At 40.3% G+C, this 20,533-nt stretch overlaps 1 protein-coding gene across 1 annotated transcript in view; it reads left to right on the forward strand.

Moving 5' to 3' along the window:
- The first annotated feature begins 2,881 nt into the window (after positions 1-2,881).
- MYBPC3 (myosin binding protein C3) overlaps positions 2,882-20,533 on the forward strand; it is a 67,997-nt gene continuing 50,345 nt past the window's right edge. The window contains exons 1-6 of the mRNA XM_079996071.1: positions 2,882-3,036; positions 13,766-14,032; positions 15,208-15,339; positions 16,934-17,020; positions 17,136-17,284; positions 17,898-18,015. Of these exons, the coding sequence (XP_079852197.1) occupies positions 3,012-3,036; positions 13,766-14,032; positions 15,208-15,339; positions 16,934-17,020; positions 17,136-17,284; positions 17,898-18,015 (778 nt within the window). The 5' untranslated portion in view covers positions 2,882-3,011. The remainder of the gene's footprint in view (positions 3,037-13,765; positions 14,033-15,207; positions 15,340-16,933; positions 17,021-17,135; positions 17,285-17,897; positions 18,016-20,533) is intronic.

Raw genomic sequence — 20,533 nt, forward strand, 5'->3', positions numbered from 1 at the left:
TTTCTTATCTAGCTAATATGCTGTTCCCAAGCAGCTTTGTTCTTTACATGACAGCCTTTTCTCACCTATTGTTGTTTAGTCATTTAGTCATGACTGACTCTTCGTGACCAGAGCACACCAGGCACTTCTGTCTTCCAGAAGCATGGTCAAACTCATGCTGGTAGCTTCGAGAACACTGTCCAACCATCTCGCCCTCTGTCGTCCCCTTCTCCTTGTGCCCTCAATCTTTCCCAACATCAGGGTCTTTTCCAGGGAGTCTTCTCTTCTCATGAGGTGGCCAAAGTACTGGAGCCTCAGCTTCACGATCTGTCCTTCCAGTGAGCACTCAGGGCTGATTTCCTTCAGAATGGAGAGGTTTGATCTTCTTGCAGTCCATGGGACTCTCAAGAGTCTCCTCCAGCACCATAATTCAAAAGCATCAATTCTTTGGCGATCAGCCTTCTTTATGGTCCAGCTCTCACTTCCATACATCACTAGTAGGAAAACCATGGCTTTAACTATACAGACCTTTGTTGGCAAGGTGATGTCTCTGCTTTTTCTCACCTATAGTTCCCTGGAAAGAGTCCTACTCCAGGGGTCTCCACCAAACCAAGTAAGTAGGGTAACCACTACAGACAGAGCCTTTTTGGTAGTAGCACTCTACCCCTGGGAGGTTTGTCTGGCACCATCTTCATTGACTTTTCAGGTGAAGCGCTCTCTATTCACTCAGGCCTAGGCCTCCCTGTTTTAAATTGAATTTTAAACTGTTTTCATCGTGTTTCAGCTTCTCAAAAATAATTTATTCCCTTATTTTATACTGTATTTTAAATTAATGTTGTATTCTTTTGCTTTGCGGCAGCTGTTATGTGGCAGCTATATAAATGTAATAAATAAATAAACATCAAAATAATAATAATAATAATAATAAGAAGAAGAAGAAGAAGAAGAAGAAGAAGAAGAAGAAGAAGAAGAAGAAGAAGAAGAAGTAGAAGTTTTTATTTATACCCCGCCCTTCCCGGTTCAGAAAACCAGGCTCAGGGCGGCTAACAACAAATTTAAAAAACTTAATTGATGCAATAGTAATAATTAATAGTAATAATTCCATAAAATTTTACATCACTTTCAAGTGCTCAAAATGCCTCATATGCATTATCTACTTATAATCTTTAACAGCAACAGTGTAAGGTAAATCAGCATTATTAACCCCCCTCCCATTTTTTATTTTTAGGTAGTGGGGTTGAGGCTGGGGACGAGTGGCTTGGAAAAGGCCACTGAGTTCCTGACAGAAACAAGATTTGAGTGGGGAACTTTGAGATTCATAGCTCAGTCTCTTAGCTGTGATAATATGCCACTATGTGTGGTCAATCTCTGGGTGGCAAAAGAAATGTTATCCATTGCACCGAGGCGGATTCTGATGGCTTGAAGCAAACCTTATAAAGTTCAGTGTCCAGTTAATGACCTCAAAACTCCTTACAAAGGGAAATGAGTGAGCTCTGAAAATCGGAGTATGTCTGTGAAGGAACATAAAACTCAGCGCAAACTGGGTAATATGTATTATATCATTACAATGCTGCCATCTGGTAGCTAGCAGCACAGTAGCAGCGGGGGGCGGGGGGGGCATAAATCATTCCTTGTCCATTTGTCCTTTGAGCATGAGGACGAGATCTGAGCCAAAGAAATAAATATGTGTTTTAAAACAGAACAGCTGAGAAGTTTATATAAGAGCCACAAATATGATTGGGCTGCTTGCCAGTTCCCAGCCCAATCTTCATAATGGAGGGAGGTGGAGTTAAACTATTTAAGAGGAGTCTGCATTGGCAAGGTAGATATGGAAAAAAACCTCTAACTCAGTCCTAAACCACAGTTTACAGGTTCACTTTCAAAAGAAGAAACCTTATGCTAGGCAAAAATGATGCCGCTGTCATTCTTTGTGTTCAAGTGCCAATGCACAAAGAGAGGAAACCTTCTGCAAGCATGAAAAGTAAACTTAACTTTTGATAAAAGCCTGACTGCAATCTATAAGGTTGATATAAGTTTTTATAATGTGTGGATCACAGATACCCAACTGAGTGAAGCCCTGTTATATTCCTCTCCCATGCAAGTCTGTCCAAGTTTTGGGAGTCAACTCTCTTTCAACGCTGCTGCTAGTCAGGTTTGGGTACCCAAGTCTACCATTTGTCACTGTCGTTCCAAAAACAAAGGAGACAATTCAGCCAAAGCTAAGCCTGTTTCTATCCCACTGATTTCAGTGGGAGAGATTTGAGCATTCACTCATCACCTCTCCCATTTAAATGAAGGGGACTTGAAAATGCCTAACTTTGACTGGATCATGCCCATAGTGGGCACTTCCAGGCTGTCACTGGTTTTGGATGTGATTAAGTCACATGCCGGCAAATTCAGGTTGTGCAATTAAAGTTCCTCTGACCATCTTCCACATCGAAAACCCTTGTACCCCCCTCCAAAATATTTATTTTTTTACTTCTTGCAATGCATGGGGAAATGTACTGGAAAGTGTAGGAAAACAATTGCTTGGTGCAACATCATACAACCTCCTTGTAAAGAGATCAGAATGAATGCTCAACAGCTGATGTTATCTGACCTCCTCACAAGCTTCGTGCAAACAAATCAGGATGATGCCCAATAAGCAGCATTGCCTGGAAGAAACCAGTGTATTTAGAGGTTCAATGTGCATGGTCACATATAAATATGCAAATTGCATGTGGCAGAGAGGGTGAGGCAAAGAGCATCATGGTGTGCGCTTGGATTTTTCTTCCATCAAATGAGCAGCAGGGCCTGTTCTTGAGTGGTTCACACTCCCTGACGCATGGTACCCAGCTATATTTATCCTGGCTGGAAGAATTCTGTCAAGTGCTCTGTGCTGTTGATAAGGTAGTGGTGCTGACAACAGTTGGGGAACAAGAGGGAGGAGCAGGAGGGGGCATCCCAGTAGTATTTCTTTAGCAGGGGGGCTTGGAAGTCATTCAGTCTCCTTGCAGTCTCACTCAGTCAGCTCCTGGTGAGCCAGCCTTAAGATGCCAGAACCTGTAAAGAAACCAGGTAAGGACTTCAACTAGAGACAGGAAAAAAATGAGCATTGCCTTCCTCTTTGGGAGAGAGACTGCTAGGTGGAGCAGGTTTCTTCATCAGGCAGTGAAACAAGATTCCTTAGCAACAACTGTACTGAAGGGGAAACAAACAGGTGGCTTTCTTTTGAAGTAAGCGCATAGAAGCCTAATTCAAGGATAATTAAATTAACTGGGATTAGCTTCATTTAAACAAACACATATCACCACCACACAAACATCTAATCAAGAAGGGAAAAAAGTAAAATAGTTTTCATTTCCCAGTTCTTAGGTCCTCCTCATCACCTTCAAGTTGGAGGAAGCAGGGTGTGGTACATCTCTTGGAAGCTTTCTTTGTGGGGGAGAAAAGTGACTCCCATTGTTGTTATTTTTTCTCCATCACTTTCTTTGAGGCAAATGTAAGTTTACAGCTGAATGAGAAAACGAGGTATTTTTCCCTATAAGATTGGTTCTTGTCTGCCACTCTGAGATCCCTAAATAGTAAATGTACATCCTTCTACATCCTTCCTCCTTTTTGAAAGGTGGTATAGGGTCAGAATAGATTTTGTCACCAGAAAAGTCACTTTTATATCTTCTCTGAAAGGCTGGGTAATGCAGAGAAAGAAAACAAAATTTATGGTTGTAAATATTCTTCTTCTTTTAATTGTCTACAACTGCAGCATCTAAATAATTTTGGACCTTACCCAGTGCCTTTTTTCTGGGGTGACGCAGGGGTACGTATACCCCTAAACATTTTGTGAATCTACATTTGGCCTCATTGAGGGGCAGTATTGAAATATAAGTAGGAAAATGAGAGTACCCCTAAACATTTTTTTTAAGAAAAAAGTACTGACCTTACCTATAAGTATTTAACAACTGCTGTTCTGAAAACAGTATTCATACACTCTTCTCAAGTTCTGTCTCTGTAATGTAATGACTGGAGAAGGTGGCATTCATTGTTGCATTTGAAATGTTTTATATAATTAATTGTTTAATGTTTGCCACAATATAAAAGCTAGTGAATAAGTCTAGTCTCTTTTTCATTTCCAAGCAGCTGGTAAGCAGAGAAAGTACAGTCACCCAACAACTGATATTTCCCTGATTTAAATTAGTTTTTTTTCATATAGTGCTTCTGAATATTGCACTTTCTTTTCTGTCTGTCTAGCTATATACAAACACACACACACATGATACAGTGTTTGCTGTGTTAACAGGTTGTATCCTTTTGCCTTGTTTGCGTGTAAGTGTGCTTGAAATATATGGTTTGTGTGACTTAAGCTGCCTCACACATGTTTTTAAAAGGTATCTGAAAAAGGCTGTATGCATATACATAAAAGTGTGATGTATAAGTACATATGGTTATGTAAATCTGTTTATTATAGATGATTTTGTCAGAGGGCTGTGACTTACCATAGTTCTTCACCATGCACACTTAATGGTGAAGAGCTTTGATTGTAATGGTCCTGTTCACACTTTGCAGTAAACTAGAGGTAGCCAGTATGTTACCTTCCAGATTTTGTGTACTACAAGTCCCATCATCCTTGAAATGTGTGTGCTGAGAATTTACAGTCCCTTTCATTTCTATTCCCAGGGCTCTTGAAGGAGGAGCTTTTTTTCTTTCCCTTTTGATCCCTCAGATTGCACAAGACCAAAAAAGCAGAAGCAAACCATATTAAAACTTGTGTGCTGAGAATTTACAGTTGCCTTACTGTATGCTTTTGCACGCTTCCTGGATGGGGGTGTTTTTTTTTTAAGACAGTGTGTGCCTGCAAGCTATCTGTGTGCATGCCCATTTGCAACTTAATCAGCATAATTCAATCAACAAATTAGAAGGCAGGGGCAAACACAAAATGTGAACACCTACTGGTGTGAACAGGGAAGACTGAAGCTGTTCCTTATACAGTATGTACATTCAACTTGCAGATAACTTAAACAATAGGGAAATATATCTGGGATCCTAAGGGTATTTAGTCTGCTGTCCTAAAATCTGAATCAATTCCTAGTCTATGGGAACTATGTTATTGCTTCCCTGAGTTTGGCCTGTCATGTTATCCCAAGCATTGTGGAACCAAATGCTGAGCCCGTGTTTTGCATGAGTAAGGTCTCCCGTTAAAATGCTCCGTTAGCAAGTGATGAGAAATATGTCTGCCAAGAGCTCTAGAGAACTATTGCCAGTCAGAGTAGATAGTCATAATCCAGATGGAGAAATAGTCTGACCTTGGATAAGACATGTATCTTCCTGTGTTCCTGATCAACTTCTAAAACCAGAGCATTTGGGTGATCAGATGCAATAGAAGTGCTTCTTTCTGTATCTTCAAATGTTCTAAAAAAGAAGGAAGGTTTTGCAGCTGCACTTCTGCGGGAATGAGACAAGCTGCACCTTTAGAAAATTCTTTCTTCTGCATAACCCTTGAGGTGCAGGACAAGTCCTGCCATTTGCTATATCATGCTGGCAAAAGGGCTTGAAGTCTTTTTCACTTACGTAGCAGCTTTGGTGGAAAATTTAAACCTACAGCTTTTTAGGAGTTGCTTCCACACTAGACTAGACACCAGCTAACTCCATTTTTACAAATTTTATATATAGTGGTACCTCGGTTTATGAACAGCCCTGTTTACGAACTATTCAGTTTACGAACTCTGCAAAACCGGAAGTAGTGTTCCGGTTTGCGAACTTTACCTTGGTCTACGAACGGAATCCGAACAGTAGAAAGGCACTGGCGGTGGGAGGCCTAATTAGGGAAAACGCGCCTCAATTTAAGAATGGTTTTGGTTTAAGAACGAACTTCAGGAACGGATTAAGTTCGTAAACCGAGGTACCACTCGTATGTGTGTATGTGTGTTTGTGTGTGTATGTGTGTGTCTCCAGAGAACATGGCTGCATTCTAGTATTTTTCTACATTGTCCTGTCTTTTCTCAGACCTGATCTGGGGAGAATTTTGTCTCCAAATGCATTTGGAACAGCTTGCCCACTTCAGCCTTGCTACTTGGGGCTTATGCTAGGGCTGGCCCAGGATGGTTTGCCACTGAGAAAATGCCGACCCCCACCTCTACCAGCTGCTCCTCTGCCAATTCTTTCCCTGCCCCTTGCCGATAACAACTCTGCCCCACCCCTGCCCCCTCCCCTGGTGGTGTTGGTGTCAGTGGCAGTGGGGAGGAGGAAGAAGAGGAAGCAGCAGGTGGCATACCTCCTTATACGAGTTGCTGTTGAGTACAATTGCAAGAGTGCTGTTGTGCTCATATCCTTCTTGTGGGCTTTTCATTGACCTCTAGTTGGGCCCTTGTGAGAACAGGATGCTGGACCAGACAGGTCTCTGAACTGCAGAGCTCTGGTGTTCTCCTGTTGTTATTGATGGGGGCTTACCATCTCTCTCTGGGCTCCCTGGTTGTAGTAAGGTTTTGCCCCCTCAAGCAACATACAGTATACAATATCTCCTATCAAATATTACTTCAGTCATGCACACACTATTTTCCAGGCTTCTAGTCTCATCCCTGCACTATAGGATATCTGCAGTATAGGATAAGAAGACATTTCTAGTGGGTTGCAATGATTTCTGAATTAATAAAGTGCTCTGAAATCATTATTATATTTTATTAATGTATCTGTTATCTTGGGAACAATTACAGGGTCAAACAGGGAGGCGATAAAATGGACTTTCCAAATACGGAATCATCTTATAAAGTTTTGTGGGAAGAGCAGTGATACTTAACAAAGTTTGAACTTTAGGCACTGTGACTGGGTTTTCAAGAAGAAAACTGCTTTTGATAAGTAAACGAGAGAGAGACTTGCAAACAGCAGTGGTGTTCACGTTTTTCAGAAAAACCTTTGCATTCTCTGTAATAATTTCCAGTGTAGTAGATATGTGAGTTACATGACTTTATTCCAGTATGCAACAACAGCTGCTAGAATATTAATAGCACAAAATTGGAAGTCAATTAGTATCCCAACGGTAAGAGATTGGCAAAGTAAACTATTCGAATACTTAGAATTGGCAAAAATAACACAAAAAATCAGAGATCAGAAAGAAACAAAGTTTATTAAGGAATGGAATAAATTCATAACATATATTGAAGCAGATTTTAAAAATCTAAAGATCACAGCAGGCTAAATATAACCCTCCGACGTGCAGAAGTCTTAAAGATAAACTGCGGAAAAAATCCTTTATTATATAACCCAAAACCGAGGTGGAGGGAAGTCAATTAGTTATATGTTGTTTTTTGTTCTTTGCTTTTTTTTCTATTTAGCCATGTTGTTTGGTTTATTTTTTGTTTGTGATGAATTTGTCTTGTGTGTATTGGTGTGTAATGAAAATTAATAAAGAGAATGCAAAAAAAAAAAAAAAAGATATGTGAGTTCCATGGCACTTTTAAAGACTATTGCACTAGTTTTAAGCTTTCAGATTCTAGTCTATAAAAGCTTATGCGGTAATACATTTGTTGGCCTTTAACCTGCCGTAAGTCTCTTTGTGCTTTTTAAATTCCTCTTGGAATCTAAGTGAGGCATAATTAGATTCACAGACTGGAATGTTTTACTAGGTTTTCTTTTTGAAGAGCTTGAAGGTTATGTAATTCTTTAGTCATACATTAAGTATTACTTGTTTTTATCTGCAGATTTAGAAGAACTGTAAAAAGGGAGGGGGATATAAATATAATTATTTTGCATTATTGCACCAGTGGCACAACAGATGTACAGAACAATTATATACACAAGGTTATAAAGTAAGGCTCTGTGTGTGTGTGTGTGTGTGTGTGTGTGTGTCCATCTTATTGCTAGCCTTTTACTCATGTTACTGGAATTTACAGCCTCAGCTGCTGAAGGGGAAGAAGAATGTAAGATAGCGAGACTTGACAAGTTGGGATCAAGGGGTAGCTAAGCCTATAAGTGCAGAAAGTGCCTTTGCCTCTTTTCAGCTAAGGAATTTATAGTAACGTTATATAGCTCCAGAGCAAAACACTTAGACAAGTTACTTCACTGACACATTTGGAGCATTCAAATGTACATGCCAAACTCATGGGCAGTTATTTTGTTGATTGGAGGCAAATTGGAAGAAAATACTATTATCATTTATTTTCATGTGTGCCATGGCTGTGCTGGAATTCACAGGAAGTAAAACTAAATAAAGGAACAGGGATTCTCACATTCAAAAATCTAATCTTTGGAGGGGGGAATGCGTATATGAGCATGAGTGAACTAAAGCCCAGAGCTTTGCTGGGGATCATCAAATTAAGAGGGGCCGGAGGGAAACCCCTTTTAAATGGGTGGAGGGGGGACCATGACTCACCTAAAATTGGGGGGGGGGTGTTCCAATAATTCGATTACCTTACTTTTTTCTTCTTTAATTCAAGTCCTGGCTAAGGGAAGAGCTAGCAGTCTTGAGTGGGTCCAAGGGCAAAATTATGCAGGACAATCCAGTGACTGTAGTTTTTGCAGACTGCAGAGCCCAGTGAGAAATCACCTAAGGTATGCAGCCTGCATGGGGTATTTATGGCCCCGGAGCCAATCAGAGGGGGGCCAAGGGGGCATTTGATGCAGGGTTGCAAGCTCAAAGGGGGGGCCTGGAATTAAGCCATGTGTTAATTTGTTGGCTTTCAAGAAGTTCTGGAACTAGTTTTTATGCTCATTGGATGAAATTGTGACAATGCAAATTTAAGCAACCAAGAGATGTGATTTGGTAAAATACACAATTTTCTGGTTAATTGATCCATATTCTGTCATATCCTTAACATTGACTGTGATGTTGCATGAAATCATTTTTTCCCCTCAATAATTAGTATGTTTGCACAGCTAAGGCTAGAGTATCATCTGCACAATAATTGGAAGTTATCTAAACATTTGATTTAAGATGGTAGCAGTCCAGGGGTTCGGCGACAGCATGGCATAACTGCCATGGAAGAACTGGAGACATCTGAGAGGACACAAATTCTCAGTGTCCTTCTGGCTGGAAGCTGTACTAGTTTACCAGAGTACAACACGAAAGCTTTATGGAGAAGGCACTTGACTAATCATTTGGCAGCAACATGTTGACATGGCTATACTTCAGGAAGAACTATTAAGAATTACCTTAAATGGAATAGGACTGGATATTACAGGATGATTAAGAGAAAGAGATATTAGATATCCAAGTTCAGGGAAGGAGACTATTTTTATTTGTTTGTAAAGCTGAGTCATTTCTACAGAATAGCTGAAGTGATGTATGAGAAGAACAATGTGAGATAACATCATGATGATAGAAAAACATAATGTGTGAATCTTACCTGTGAGTTGCAGTGTGTTTCAACTCTACAGCAGCTTGATTTTTTTTAAAAAAATAGTATATAAATAGAAAACCTCCCTCTTGTGAACAGCAGGGAGTTCCTGACTGCAGCTGAAAAGATGCCATTTAAAAGTTGGAACTTTTACAGGCTGCATTGTTGTCAAGCAGTTAACATATTTACAAAAGCTTTTGAGGCTAATAGGATGAGTGATGATGACTGGGCTTCGACAGAAATATTTCCCTAAATCTTTTTAAACCCAATGCTATGGGGAAAGGAGCCAAATGGTAGATGTTTGTGCTTCCTGGTAATCTTCCAAAATGGCTTGACTCCCAATTGTGCTAGAGAGACTGCGAAAAAGCTCCCTGGTGCAGAGCAGCACAGTACCAATCACCACATATGCTTTGATCTCCCTGTGTCCCTGCACCTCCTTTTTCTGTGTTTTAGCATCTGTGATATGTGTAAATTTCTGCATATCATATGAATTTAATGAGTATTAAAAGACCTACTTAATATCCATTGGAAGGGGATTTTAAATATTAATACCCATAGTGCAAACACAATGGATCAAGTTGTCTGGTGCTTTCACTCAGCTGCACAAATAGAGTTCTGCCTTCTGGGGACTTGTTTTGTATGAGTCTTCCCAGATGTTTAAACAGCAAGAGCACAGGGTGGACTGACAGATGCTGCTAGACTGCAGCTCCAGCACTTTGTCATGCTTGCCTGTGGGGCGAATGGGAATTGAAGTCCAATAACACTTGTATAACCCCTTCATGGATCACTGCCTTGCAATGGCGAAGGGGCTTGAATAACTCAGAGAAGCTATGAACTATGCCGAGCAGGGCACCCAAGATGAACAGGTCATAGTGGAGAGTTTTGACCAAACGTGATCCACCTGGAGGAGGAACCGGCAAGCCACTCCAGTATCCCTGCCAAGAAAACTCCATGGACAAAGACAACAGGCATATAAAAGTTATGACGCTGGAAGATGAGCCCCTCAGGTCGGAAGGTGTCCAACATGCTACTGGGGAAGAGTGGAGGACAAGTACAAGTAGATCCAGAGCTGATGAAGCGGCTGGGCCAAAGCCGAAAGGACGCTCAGTTGCGGATATGCCTGGAAGTGAAAGGAAAGTCCAATGCTGTAAAGAAAAATATTGCATAGGAACCTGGAATGTAAGAACCATGAACCTGGGTAAGTTGGATGTGGTCAAAAATGAGATGGCAAGAATAAATATTGATATCCTGGGCATCAGTGAACTAAAATGGACGGGAATGGGCGAATTCAGTTTGGATGACCATCATATCTACTACTGTGGGCAAGAAACCCGTAAAAGAAATGGAGTGGCCCTCATAGTCAACAAAAGAGTGGCGAAAGCTGTACTGGGATGCAATCTCAAAAATGATAGAATGATCTCAATACGAATCCAAGGCAGACCTTTTAACATCACAGTAATCCAAGTTTATGCACCAACTACTGGTGGTGAAGAAACTGAAATTGACCAATTCTATGAAGACTTACAAGACCTTATAGAAGTGACACCAAAGAAGGATGTTCTTCTCATTATAGGGGATTGGAATGCTAAAGTAGGGAATCAAGAGATAAAAGGAACAACTGGCAAGTTTGGCCTTGGAGATCAAAACGAAGCAGGGCAAAGGCTAATAGAGTTCTGCCAAGAGAACAAGCTGGTCATCACAAACACGCTTTTCCAAAAACACAAGAGACGACTCTACACATGGACATCACCAGATGGGCAGCATCGAAATCAGATTGATTATATTCTCTGCAGCCAAAGATGGAGAAGCTCTATACAGTCAGCAGAAACAAGACCTGGAGCTGACTGTGGCTCAGATCATCAGCTTCTTATAGTAAAATTCAAGCTTAAACTGAAGAAAGTAGGAAAAACCACTGGGCCGATAAGATACAATCTAAACCAAATCCCTTATGAATACACAGTGGAAGTGAGGAACAGGTTTAAGGATTTAGATTTGGTGGACAGAGTGCCTGAAGAACTATGGATGGAGGCTCGCAACATTATACAGGAGACAGCAACGAAAACCATCCCAATAAAAAAGAAATGCAAGAAAGCAAAGTGGCTGTCCAACGAGGCCTTACAAATAGCGGGGGAGAGAAGGCAAGCAAAATGCGAGGAAGATAGTGAAAGATACAGGAAATTGAATGCAGATTTCCAAAAAATAGCAAGGAGAGACAAGAAGGCCTTCTTAAACGAGCAATGCAAAGAAATAGAGGAAAACAACAGAATGGGAAGAACCAGAGATCTGTTCAAGAAAATTGGAGATATGAAAGGAACATTTCGTACAAAGATTACCATAATAAAGGACAAAAGTGGTAAGGACCTAACAGAAGCAGAAGACATCAAGAAGAGGTGGCAAGAATACACAGAGGAATTATACCAGAAAGATATGGATGGCTCGTACACCCCAGTTAGTGTGGTTGCTGACCTTGAGCCAGACATCCTGGAGAGTGAAGTCAAATGGGCCTTAGAAAGCATTGCAAATAACAAGGCCAGTGGAAGTGATGGTGCTGTTAAGGTGTTACACTCAGTATGCCAGCAAGTTTGGAAAACTCAGCAGTGGCCAGAGGATTGGAGAAGATCAGTCTACATCCCAATCCCAAAGAAGGGAAGTGCCAAAGAATGCTCCAACTACTGCACAATTGCGCTCATTTCACACGCTAGCAAGGTTGTGCTTAAAATTCTACAAGGAAGGCTCAAGCAGTATGTGGACCGAGAACTCCCAGAAGTGCAAGCTGGATTTAGAAGATGCAGAGGAACCAGAGACTAAATTGCAAACATGCGCTGGATTATGGAGAAAGCTAGAGAGTTCCAGAAAGACATCTACTTCTGCTTCATTGACTATGCAAAAGCCTTTGACTGTGTCGACCACAGCAAACTATGGCAAGTTCTTAAAGAAATGGGAGTGCCTGATCACCTCATCTGTCTCCTGAGAAATCTCTATGTAGGAGAAGAAGCTACAATTAGAACTGGATATGGAACAACTGATTGGTTCAAAATTGGGAAAGGAGTATGAAAAGGCTGTATATTGTCTCCCTGCTTATTTAACTTATATGCAGAATTCATCATGCGAAAGGCTGGGCTGGATGAATCCCAAACCGGAATTAAGATTGCTGGAAGAAATATCAACAACCTCAGATATGCAGATGACACAACCCTGATGGCAGAAAGTGAGGAGGAATTAAAGAAACTTTTATTGAGGGTGAAAGAGGAGAGTACAAATTATGGTCTGAAGCTCAACATCAAAAAAAATGAAGATCATGGCCACTGGTCCCATCACCTCCTGGCAAATAGAAGAGGAAGAAATGGAGGTAGTGAGAGATTTTACTTTCTTGGGCTCCATGATCACTGCAGATGGTGACAGCAGCCACGAAATTAAAAGACGCCTGCTTCTTGGGAGAAAAGCAATGACAAACCTAGACAGCATCTTAAAAAGTAGAGACATCACCTTGCCAACAAAGGTCCGTATAGTAAAAGCCATGGTTTTCCCAGTAGTGATGTATGGAAGTGAGAGCTAGACCATAAAGAAGGCTGATCGCCGAAGAATTGATGCTTTTGAACTGTGGTGCTGGAAGAGACTCTTGAGAGTCCCATGGACTGCAAGAAGATCAAACGCATCCATTCTTAAGGAAATCAGCCCTGAGTGCTCACTGGAAGGACAGATTGTGAAGCTGAGGCTCCAATACTTTGGCCACCTCATGAGAAGAGAAGACTCCCTGGAAAAGACCCTGATGTTGGGAAAGATTGAGGGCACAAGAAGAAGGGGACGACAGAGGACAAGATGGTTAGACAGCGTTCTCAAAGCTACAAACATGAGTCTGACCAAACTGCGGGAGGCAGTGGAAGATAGGAGTGCCTGGCGTGCTCTGGTCCATGGGGTCACGAAGAGTCGGACACGACTAAACGACTAAACAACAACAACATTTATTTAAAACATTATCTCTTTCATAGACAAACTATTATGGAAAATATAAACCAATTCTCTCAATAGGGCTTTGCCAGGAATTAATAGAGCTGCTCAAGCAAAAAATAAACAGGATTTGTAGAAGCTGGAAACAGTTTAGTGTGAAATAGTGATTTAAACAAATACAAGTTGTGAATGAGGAATTCTACACAAAAATGGGATAGGATGTTGGCAAGCATATGTCAAAATGATGTTAGCAATTCAGAATTTCTGTATTGTGCTTTTATGAGCAATAAATTTAAAACTGTCAACATTTCTAACTAGACTAAATGAGATGAAATTCCCGCCATATAAAAAAAATCTTAAAAACGCAGCAGTCCCCCAAAGGAAGATGTTTCATGCTCAAGGTATTCTTCTGATTACTCACAGATTAGTCTTATTCTTTTTGTTATCCAATACAAAGAGGGGGTGGGGAGGGCAGATCTGCATGCATTTGTCAGCCTTGCTGCGGAAAATAAACCTTTTCATGTCCTCTTTAGCTTCTGCATTCATCAAGAAGCCAAAGACAACAGATGTCGTCGCAGGAGGTGTTGCTGTTTTTGAAGCAGAGACAGAGAAGACAGGTATCAAGGTGAAGTGGCAGCGAAATGGAATAGAAATCGCTGCAAGTGACAAGTATGTCATCAAGTCAGAGGGGAACAAACACTCACTGACCATCAATAGTGTCGGAAAAGAGGATGATGTGACATATGCTGTCATTGCCGGAAGTTCGAAGGTCAAATTTGAACTCAAAGTCAAAGAACCAGGTAAATGGGGTTCAAAATGGTTCGTGGATGCACACAGCCTCATTAGAGACATTATGATGGAGTGGTTATTTCATCAGACCTTTCTCAAAATCATTTAAGTCATAAATTATTGAGCTAATGGTTCTCTCCTCACTGGGAAACTACTTTCTTGCTAACTGGGTATAATTTGCAAATAAGGCCATTAGTCCAAATGGGATAAATTATAATGCATGGTACCAGGGTTGTGGTTTTGTCTTGGACGTAAACTCAACAGTCAAGCATTGTTTTATGGCCCTGACAATACGTGAATGACCCAGCACTCCACAGCAATCTACCCTCGCATATTGGTCTCTCTGCAGTCAAGGGCATGATTGAGACATCAATTTTAAGGGTGAAAGGCATTTCAGTTTTCCCTAAGAAGGAACAAGCAAGAATGCTGCCCCAGTTCACTTGCAGTTTTATGCAGCTAAATCATTCCGGACAACAACCCTACAGAGAACAGGTTTGAGAAAACAATTGTACGATACACTCTTGTCTGGGTGTCTTGACAGAAACAAGGCAGCTAATCTTTTTTTCATTTTCATCTTTTCTCTCATTACGGTATATTCCTTCAAAGATATTAAGCCTTCTTCAGAAACTGAGTTGCCTGTGTGGCCAGGGCTTAACTGTTCTAAAAAGAGTCTACTTTGTTCATTGCATAGTTCATGTAAGAGCAGAAAAGAAAACCCAGAAATAATAATAATCTTGTGCTCTACAGCCACACTTCCCCCACTTTTAGCATCAAGTGTTTTAGCTGCTCTAATATTTCCAAGTTTCTAACTTATATCATTAAAGCCTTCTTAAAATAAAATTTCAAACCCTAAAAAGCAAAAATGTAAGACCAGTTCTATTGACAGATGCATAAATGATGCAATTTTGCATCATTTGCTCAAATTTTGCAACATCTGAGCATGCATTCTGCTCAAAAAGTATGAATTTATTCATTGCTTATTTGGATCCTATTGTGCACATACCGTAGGATAATGCATGTAACATGAGACACCATTTAAAATAGTACACTATACTTTGCTGAAAAGCACCAGGTTTTCAGCATGTCCCTTATTCATTCTTATTGCGAAACTGAAATAAAACATTTTTATATATAGAAAATAACATGGGGCTTTTAATTACTTTTCTTTGATTCCCTTCCTTTCTAGAAAAGGTAGAAGAGACCCCTCCTCCTCCTGAATCTGCTCCTCAATCAGCTGTTTCAGATGCACCTAAAGGAGCAGATACTTCTCAGCCAACGATCTCAAATGAACCTACAGGTGATAGCAAGAGTTCAGAAGGTAAACAAGATGTGATGGTAGTAGTCTCCCTCTAGTTAGAATAATGGAATAATGAAAATAATAAAATAATAGGCTCAATGGGAAAAGTAGGAATAGTTAAAAATAGTAACTAGCAAGAGAAGAACAATAATGAACTTGTGAGCTACATCCAGGGCTATTTTTCTAGAAAAAGAGGTGCTGGAACTCACCATGAACACCTCCCTTGTTCTCTTAGAATGGCAATGGCGCCCACCTGAGAGGTGCCAGAACTGAGTTCCAGTGAGTTCCTGCTGGGGGAAAAGCCCTGGCTATATTAAATGTACAAACGGGCACCAGTTCATATATTACTTTGTACATGTGTCAAATAAATGTGTCTTTGTACCAAAGGGAAAAACAGAGACACTTGCAGCACCGCATAATATGTATTACAAAACGCAAGCCTGTGCATGCACTTCAACTGTCCCTATTTACTGTTCCAAATACATTGTAAATCACACAGTTTTCCTTTTACAGGTAGGGGCATAGGAAGCCATCTTCTACAAATATAAGAAGGCATTTTCTGTTCTGCCCTGGATTCGCTGCATGCAACTCTATTTCCATTCCAAAGCCATATAATGGGTCTATCAAACTCATTTGACTAGCAACAGCTAGAGTTTCAGACAGGAGTCTTTCCCAGGCCTGCCTGGAGATTCCAGGGATTGAGCTCAGGGCCTTTCAGTTGCAAATAGGGATGATGGAGAATCAGTCCTCAAACAATATGTAATCTACTTGCATTGTGTTTTCTTTACATTGAAATGAATGGAGTGCAATAATGTAACGATGACATAATGTATGTTACATAATTTTGTCACAACGGACAGCAAGAAATTATATAACATAGATTTTGGTAGAAGATGAACTCCAGTGGAATGGAAATACAGTTGCATGCAGCGAATCCATGACAGAACAGAAAATGCCTTCTTATATCCCTAATTGCAAAGCATGTACTCTGGCACTGAGCTGTCACCCCACTCTAACCTGTCAAAACGTTATCGGTATGCACAAATGTGCACTCAAGTTGTCATCTGTGGAATTTTGGCCCCCTTCCCATAGAATTAAAGTCTGTCAGTGCATTGGAGGGAAGGGGACCATTTTGACAAGTCAACATCTCAAGCACAGCTTGACCAGTTGTGTTGTTGCACCTCAATCTCCGAACAATGTGTGATTCCAGGGGTTCCAGGCAGGGATGCAAACTTGCCCCCCACATTTTGGGGGGTGCTTTATGTGACATCACATGATGCAGCACATGATGCGTCCTGCCCAGTGGGACATGCTGCGGGGAGGAGGAGCCGGCGCTGGGCTCTGCGCTCGGCCTCGTCCCCGCAGCATGTGCCAGGGGTGGGACACGTGGAGGGCAAGATCTGTTGAAACAGTTTAGAAATAGGCCTGCGAAGTGAGAGTTAATGGAGCATCTCAAAGGAATAGCTCTATACGTAGAAACATATACTGTGGGCAGCTTGGAAGTAGCATGAAATATCCACACTGTAGTCTAGAACACATGATACAATGCAGTGGGCTGGTCCTAAAGACCCGTATCTCAGATATCAAAGGCCAGGGTCATTCATTTGCTTTCCAGTTCTTTCTGCAGAAGCCCAGCAAGAGGCGCCTGTGGATCCTATTGGTATCTTTGTGACTCGGCCACAAGATGGAGAAGTGACTGTTGGTAAGTGCATAGCCTAGAGCTGGGATGGGTGGAAATGATGCTTCTGCTGGCTGGCTGGCTCTCTCTCTCCAGTTGTTACACCTCAGATCACACGTTAATATATTTCCTTCTCAAGGTGGGAACATTACATTCACTGCCAAAGTGGCAGGCGAAAGCCTCCTGAAGAAGCCTTCTGTGAAATGGTTCAAGGGGAAGTGGATGGACCTGGGAAGCAAAGTGGGGAAACACCTCCAGCTTCATGAGAATTATGACCGAAATAACAAGGTACAACTCACAGACTGACCCTTCCATCTTTTTATTTTTAGCATTTTTTTTATTTTTATTTTTTGCTGTTTCAAGGCTAAAGAAAATCTTTCCTCTGCAGTAGAAATGCCAGGAGTTGCATACACTAGCTACCCTACATTCCTCTTGTGTCACAAAAAGTTTATTAAAAGCTACTCTTTCTATTGGGCAAAAACTGTGCAGAGTTAAACCGTGAAGCTTGCTCCAACAGGAGACAGTGATGGCCACCAACCTAGATGGCTTTAAAAGAAGATTAGATACACTGCCAAATCTATATGTGGTAATGGTGAAAGTTTGGCAACTGGAAGGTTTGGAGAAGAAGATGCAAAAAACATTTTCAATCTGGAGAAGCGAGGAGGAAAGAGTGAATGTGTAGGTCTTTTATAGATGAGAATGAAGAATGCTTGTTGGGCTTCTCAAAGACACAAGAGGAGTTCAGTGCTCTTGGCAGGCAGGCAGACACACATAGAATCGTAGAATTACAGAGTTGGAAGGAACCGCCAGTGTCATCTTGTCAACCCCCTGCAATGCAGGAGATCTGAATGCAAAATGCCTTGTGTGAAATGGTCCATTTATTTCTTCTTCTTCTTTTAAGATTTATGTCTTTGAAATGCAAATCATTGAAGCAAAAATGGCTTATGCAGGAGCATACAGATGTGAAGCGGCTACGAAGGACAAGTTTGATAGCTGTAATTTTAGCCTCGTTGTCAATGGTAAGATGATTTTTAATAATGGCAGAGGTGCCTTGCATTGCTGGAGTAGCTATCCCTCCTTTCTTCATAGTGATAATATTTCTGACATAAGCACTGATTAGAAAAGCTACATCAACTGGGGAGGGGGATCACTGAGGCCACTTGGTAAAAGAGTAAGAATGAGATTTCTGGGTGGGCGAGCAAGAAATGGTACGATTAACTGTAGTTAAAGATCTCTCCCACTTGTCATTTGAGTTGCCAGACATCCCCTGTTGTGGAGATATTTAATAATTCAAAGGGTAGCATTTATTTTAAGGGATACATTTAAGAGTTTCCAAGATCTTTCATACTAGGGATGGTGAATCAGTCTTATTCTGTTCCATTTCACTTTTGAATCCATCAACTTATACGTCTGTTCCATCCTGTTTCCACATTGATCTGTAAAATTGCACAATTTTTTCATGTAAATACATATTTCTGAACACTTAAAAAAGAAAGAAAATATGCATTTTAAAACAAAACAGATAAATGTTTCCTATCTTTGCAACAGATTTTAAGGAACATAATGACAACTTCATTGTGGATTCAGTTAAGAGAACTATTAAGTATTTGAATATTAACTAGGCTAACCCTTGACACGGTTTCTGGCTGGACTGTCTCTTCTGGAGTCTAATTTAACAAACCTATCTGAAAAATCAAAGTCATGTCTTGTTTGTGGTTGTGGTTTTTTAATCTTGGCAATCTTAAAACAAGCAAATTGTTTTAAAACAAACAATTTTAAAAAATGGAAATTGACTGCAAGCCAATTGAATGGAGATGAATTCTGTATCTCCATCTAGTCCTGGTCAGTTAAGTCAGCAAAAGTAAAAAAAAAAATATGTCAGAATATAAACCCTGGCTCTATTTAGGTTCAGTTCTAAAGGAGGAAGTGCAAAGAAGGGGAAATGAATTTTACCGCACATAGTGCTTCCCCACACAAGATTTGAAAGAGTAAGTAGGACTGTGTTGGAAGCCCAATTATCTGACTCCCCTCAAATACAGGAACTTGCAATATTTTTAGATGACTAGTTTGACCAACAATTTCACTCTAAAGGCATCGTGCAGTTACCGCTTTTAACGCATCTCAGTTGCAAAAGTTTCTGTCGCTGATTAAAAGGCAAATGAAATGTGTGCACTGTTGTTTCAGCACCTTAGTACAAAACCAGAACAATGAGAGCTAGGGTGTGGTCTATTTACCTATTGTGGGGGGAAATAAAGGCACTGATGAGAGAGCCATGCATACAGGAAGAATCACATTTAAACAGATCAAATAGGACAAAAAAAAATCATCACCCCTGGTGTGTTTATCATTAGATATGATTAAAGCATTTGACTATGTGAAACCAAAGTATTTAATTGGAGTGGTTTAAAAAAAGGATTTGGCCCTAAATGTGTCAGAATATTGGAAAATATTTATGGTATTACATCCGTTCAAATATCATGGGCTTTTGGCAAAATAGCAAAAAAAAAACCAAAATAACTAATACTATCTTTGTATACATCTATTATAGATGTTCAATTTTGCTCTCAGCACAATTTGAGAAGATGGTGGGAACTGAATTGGGGCTTAAAAATTGAAGAAGAGGCGTGGAACAGACTGTGGACAAAAGTGCCATACAAAACCATATTGGCAACCCCCAGAGAAAGAGTTCTTCAAATTGTGTATGGCTGGAATTTAACACCTAGGTTTCTAGCCTATATAAAACCAAACAGTTCCCCATTGTGTTGGAGAGGATGTCCCACTATTGGGGAATATCAACACATGTGGTAGGAGTGTCCAAAAATTGAAAAAAATCAGGAAAAATGTATTTACAGAAATAAATTTGATTATGGGCAAACAGTCCCCATGACCCTAGGACTGGCTCAACTTGTCATGATATGTTGCAAATTAAAAACAAGGAACTTATAATATATCTGTTAACCACTACAAGAACAATTATTAACCATGGACATATGGTATATTGAAAATTGGCAAACAACATTATTAGAAGAAGTTGCAAGAGGCCAAAAGAAACATGACGATTTTATGCAGTCTCCTATTATACAAATAACCAGGCATATGGTAGAATGGTATCCATAGTTTGCAGCACAGTCTGGCATGCATGAAATACTATATAAAACCAAACAGTTCTCCCATCAGTTGGTCGCCAATCTAAGCAATACATGTTATTACACATCATTTCATATCTGTAACAATTTTGGCAATTATTATTTATTATTTATTTATTAAATTTTCATAACATCCATCCGAAGACCTCAGGTTCACAACACAAAAGTACAAGTTAAAAAAAAAGCGCACTAAAAACAAGAACATAAACAGGCAATAACCCACTTCATCCCCTTTGGCACAACTTTGGTAACATATCCTGAAACATTTATCTGCTTGTTTATTGTTTTTTATTTTTATTTTATGTAATTGTTGCAGGCCATATGCTCTAATGTAAACAAAGATTTATCTCAGTGCAACCATGTGAATCAGTTTAAAAATGAAAATTAATAA

The sequence above is a fragment of the Podarcis cretensis genome (assembly GCF_951804945.1).
Source record: "Podarcis cretensis genome assembly, chromosome: 1".
In the NCBI taxonomy this organism is placed as follows: Eukaryota; Metazoa; Chordata; class Lepidosauria; order Squamata; family Lacertidae; genus Podarcis; species Podarcis cretensis.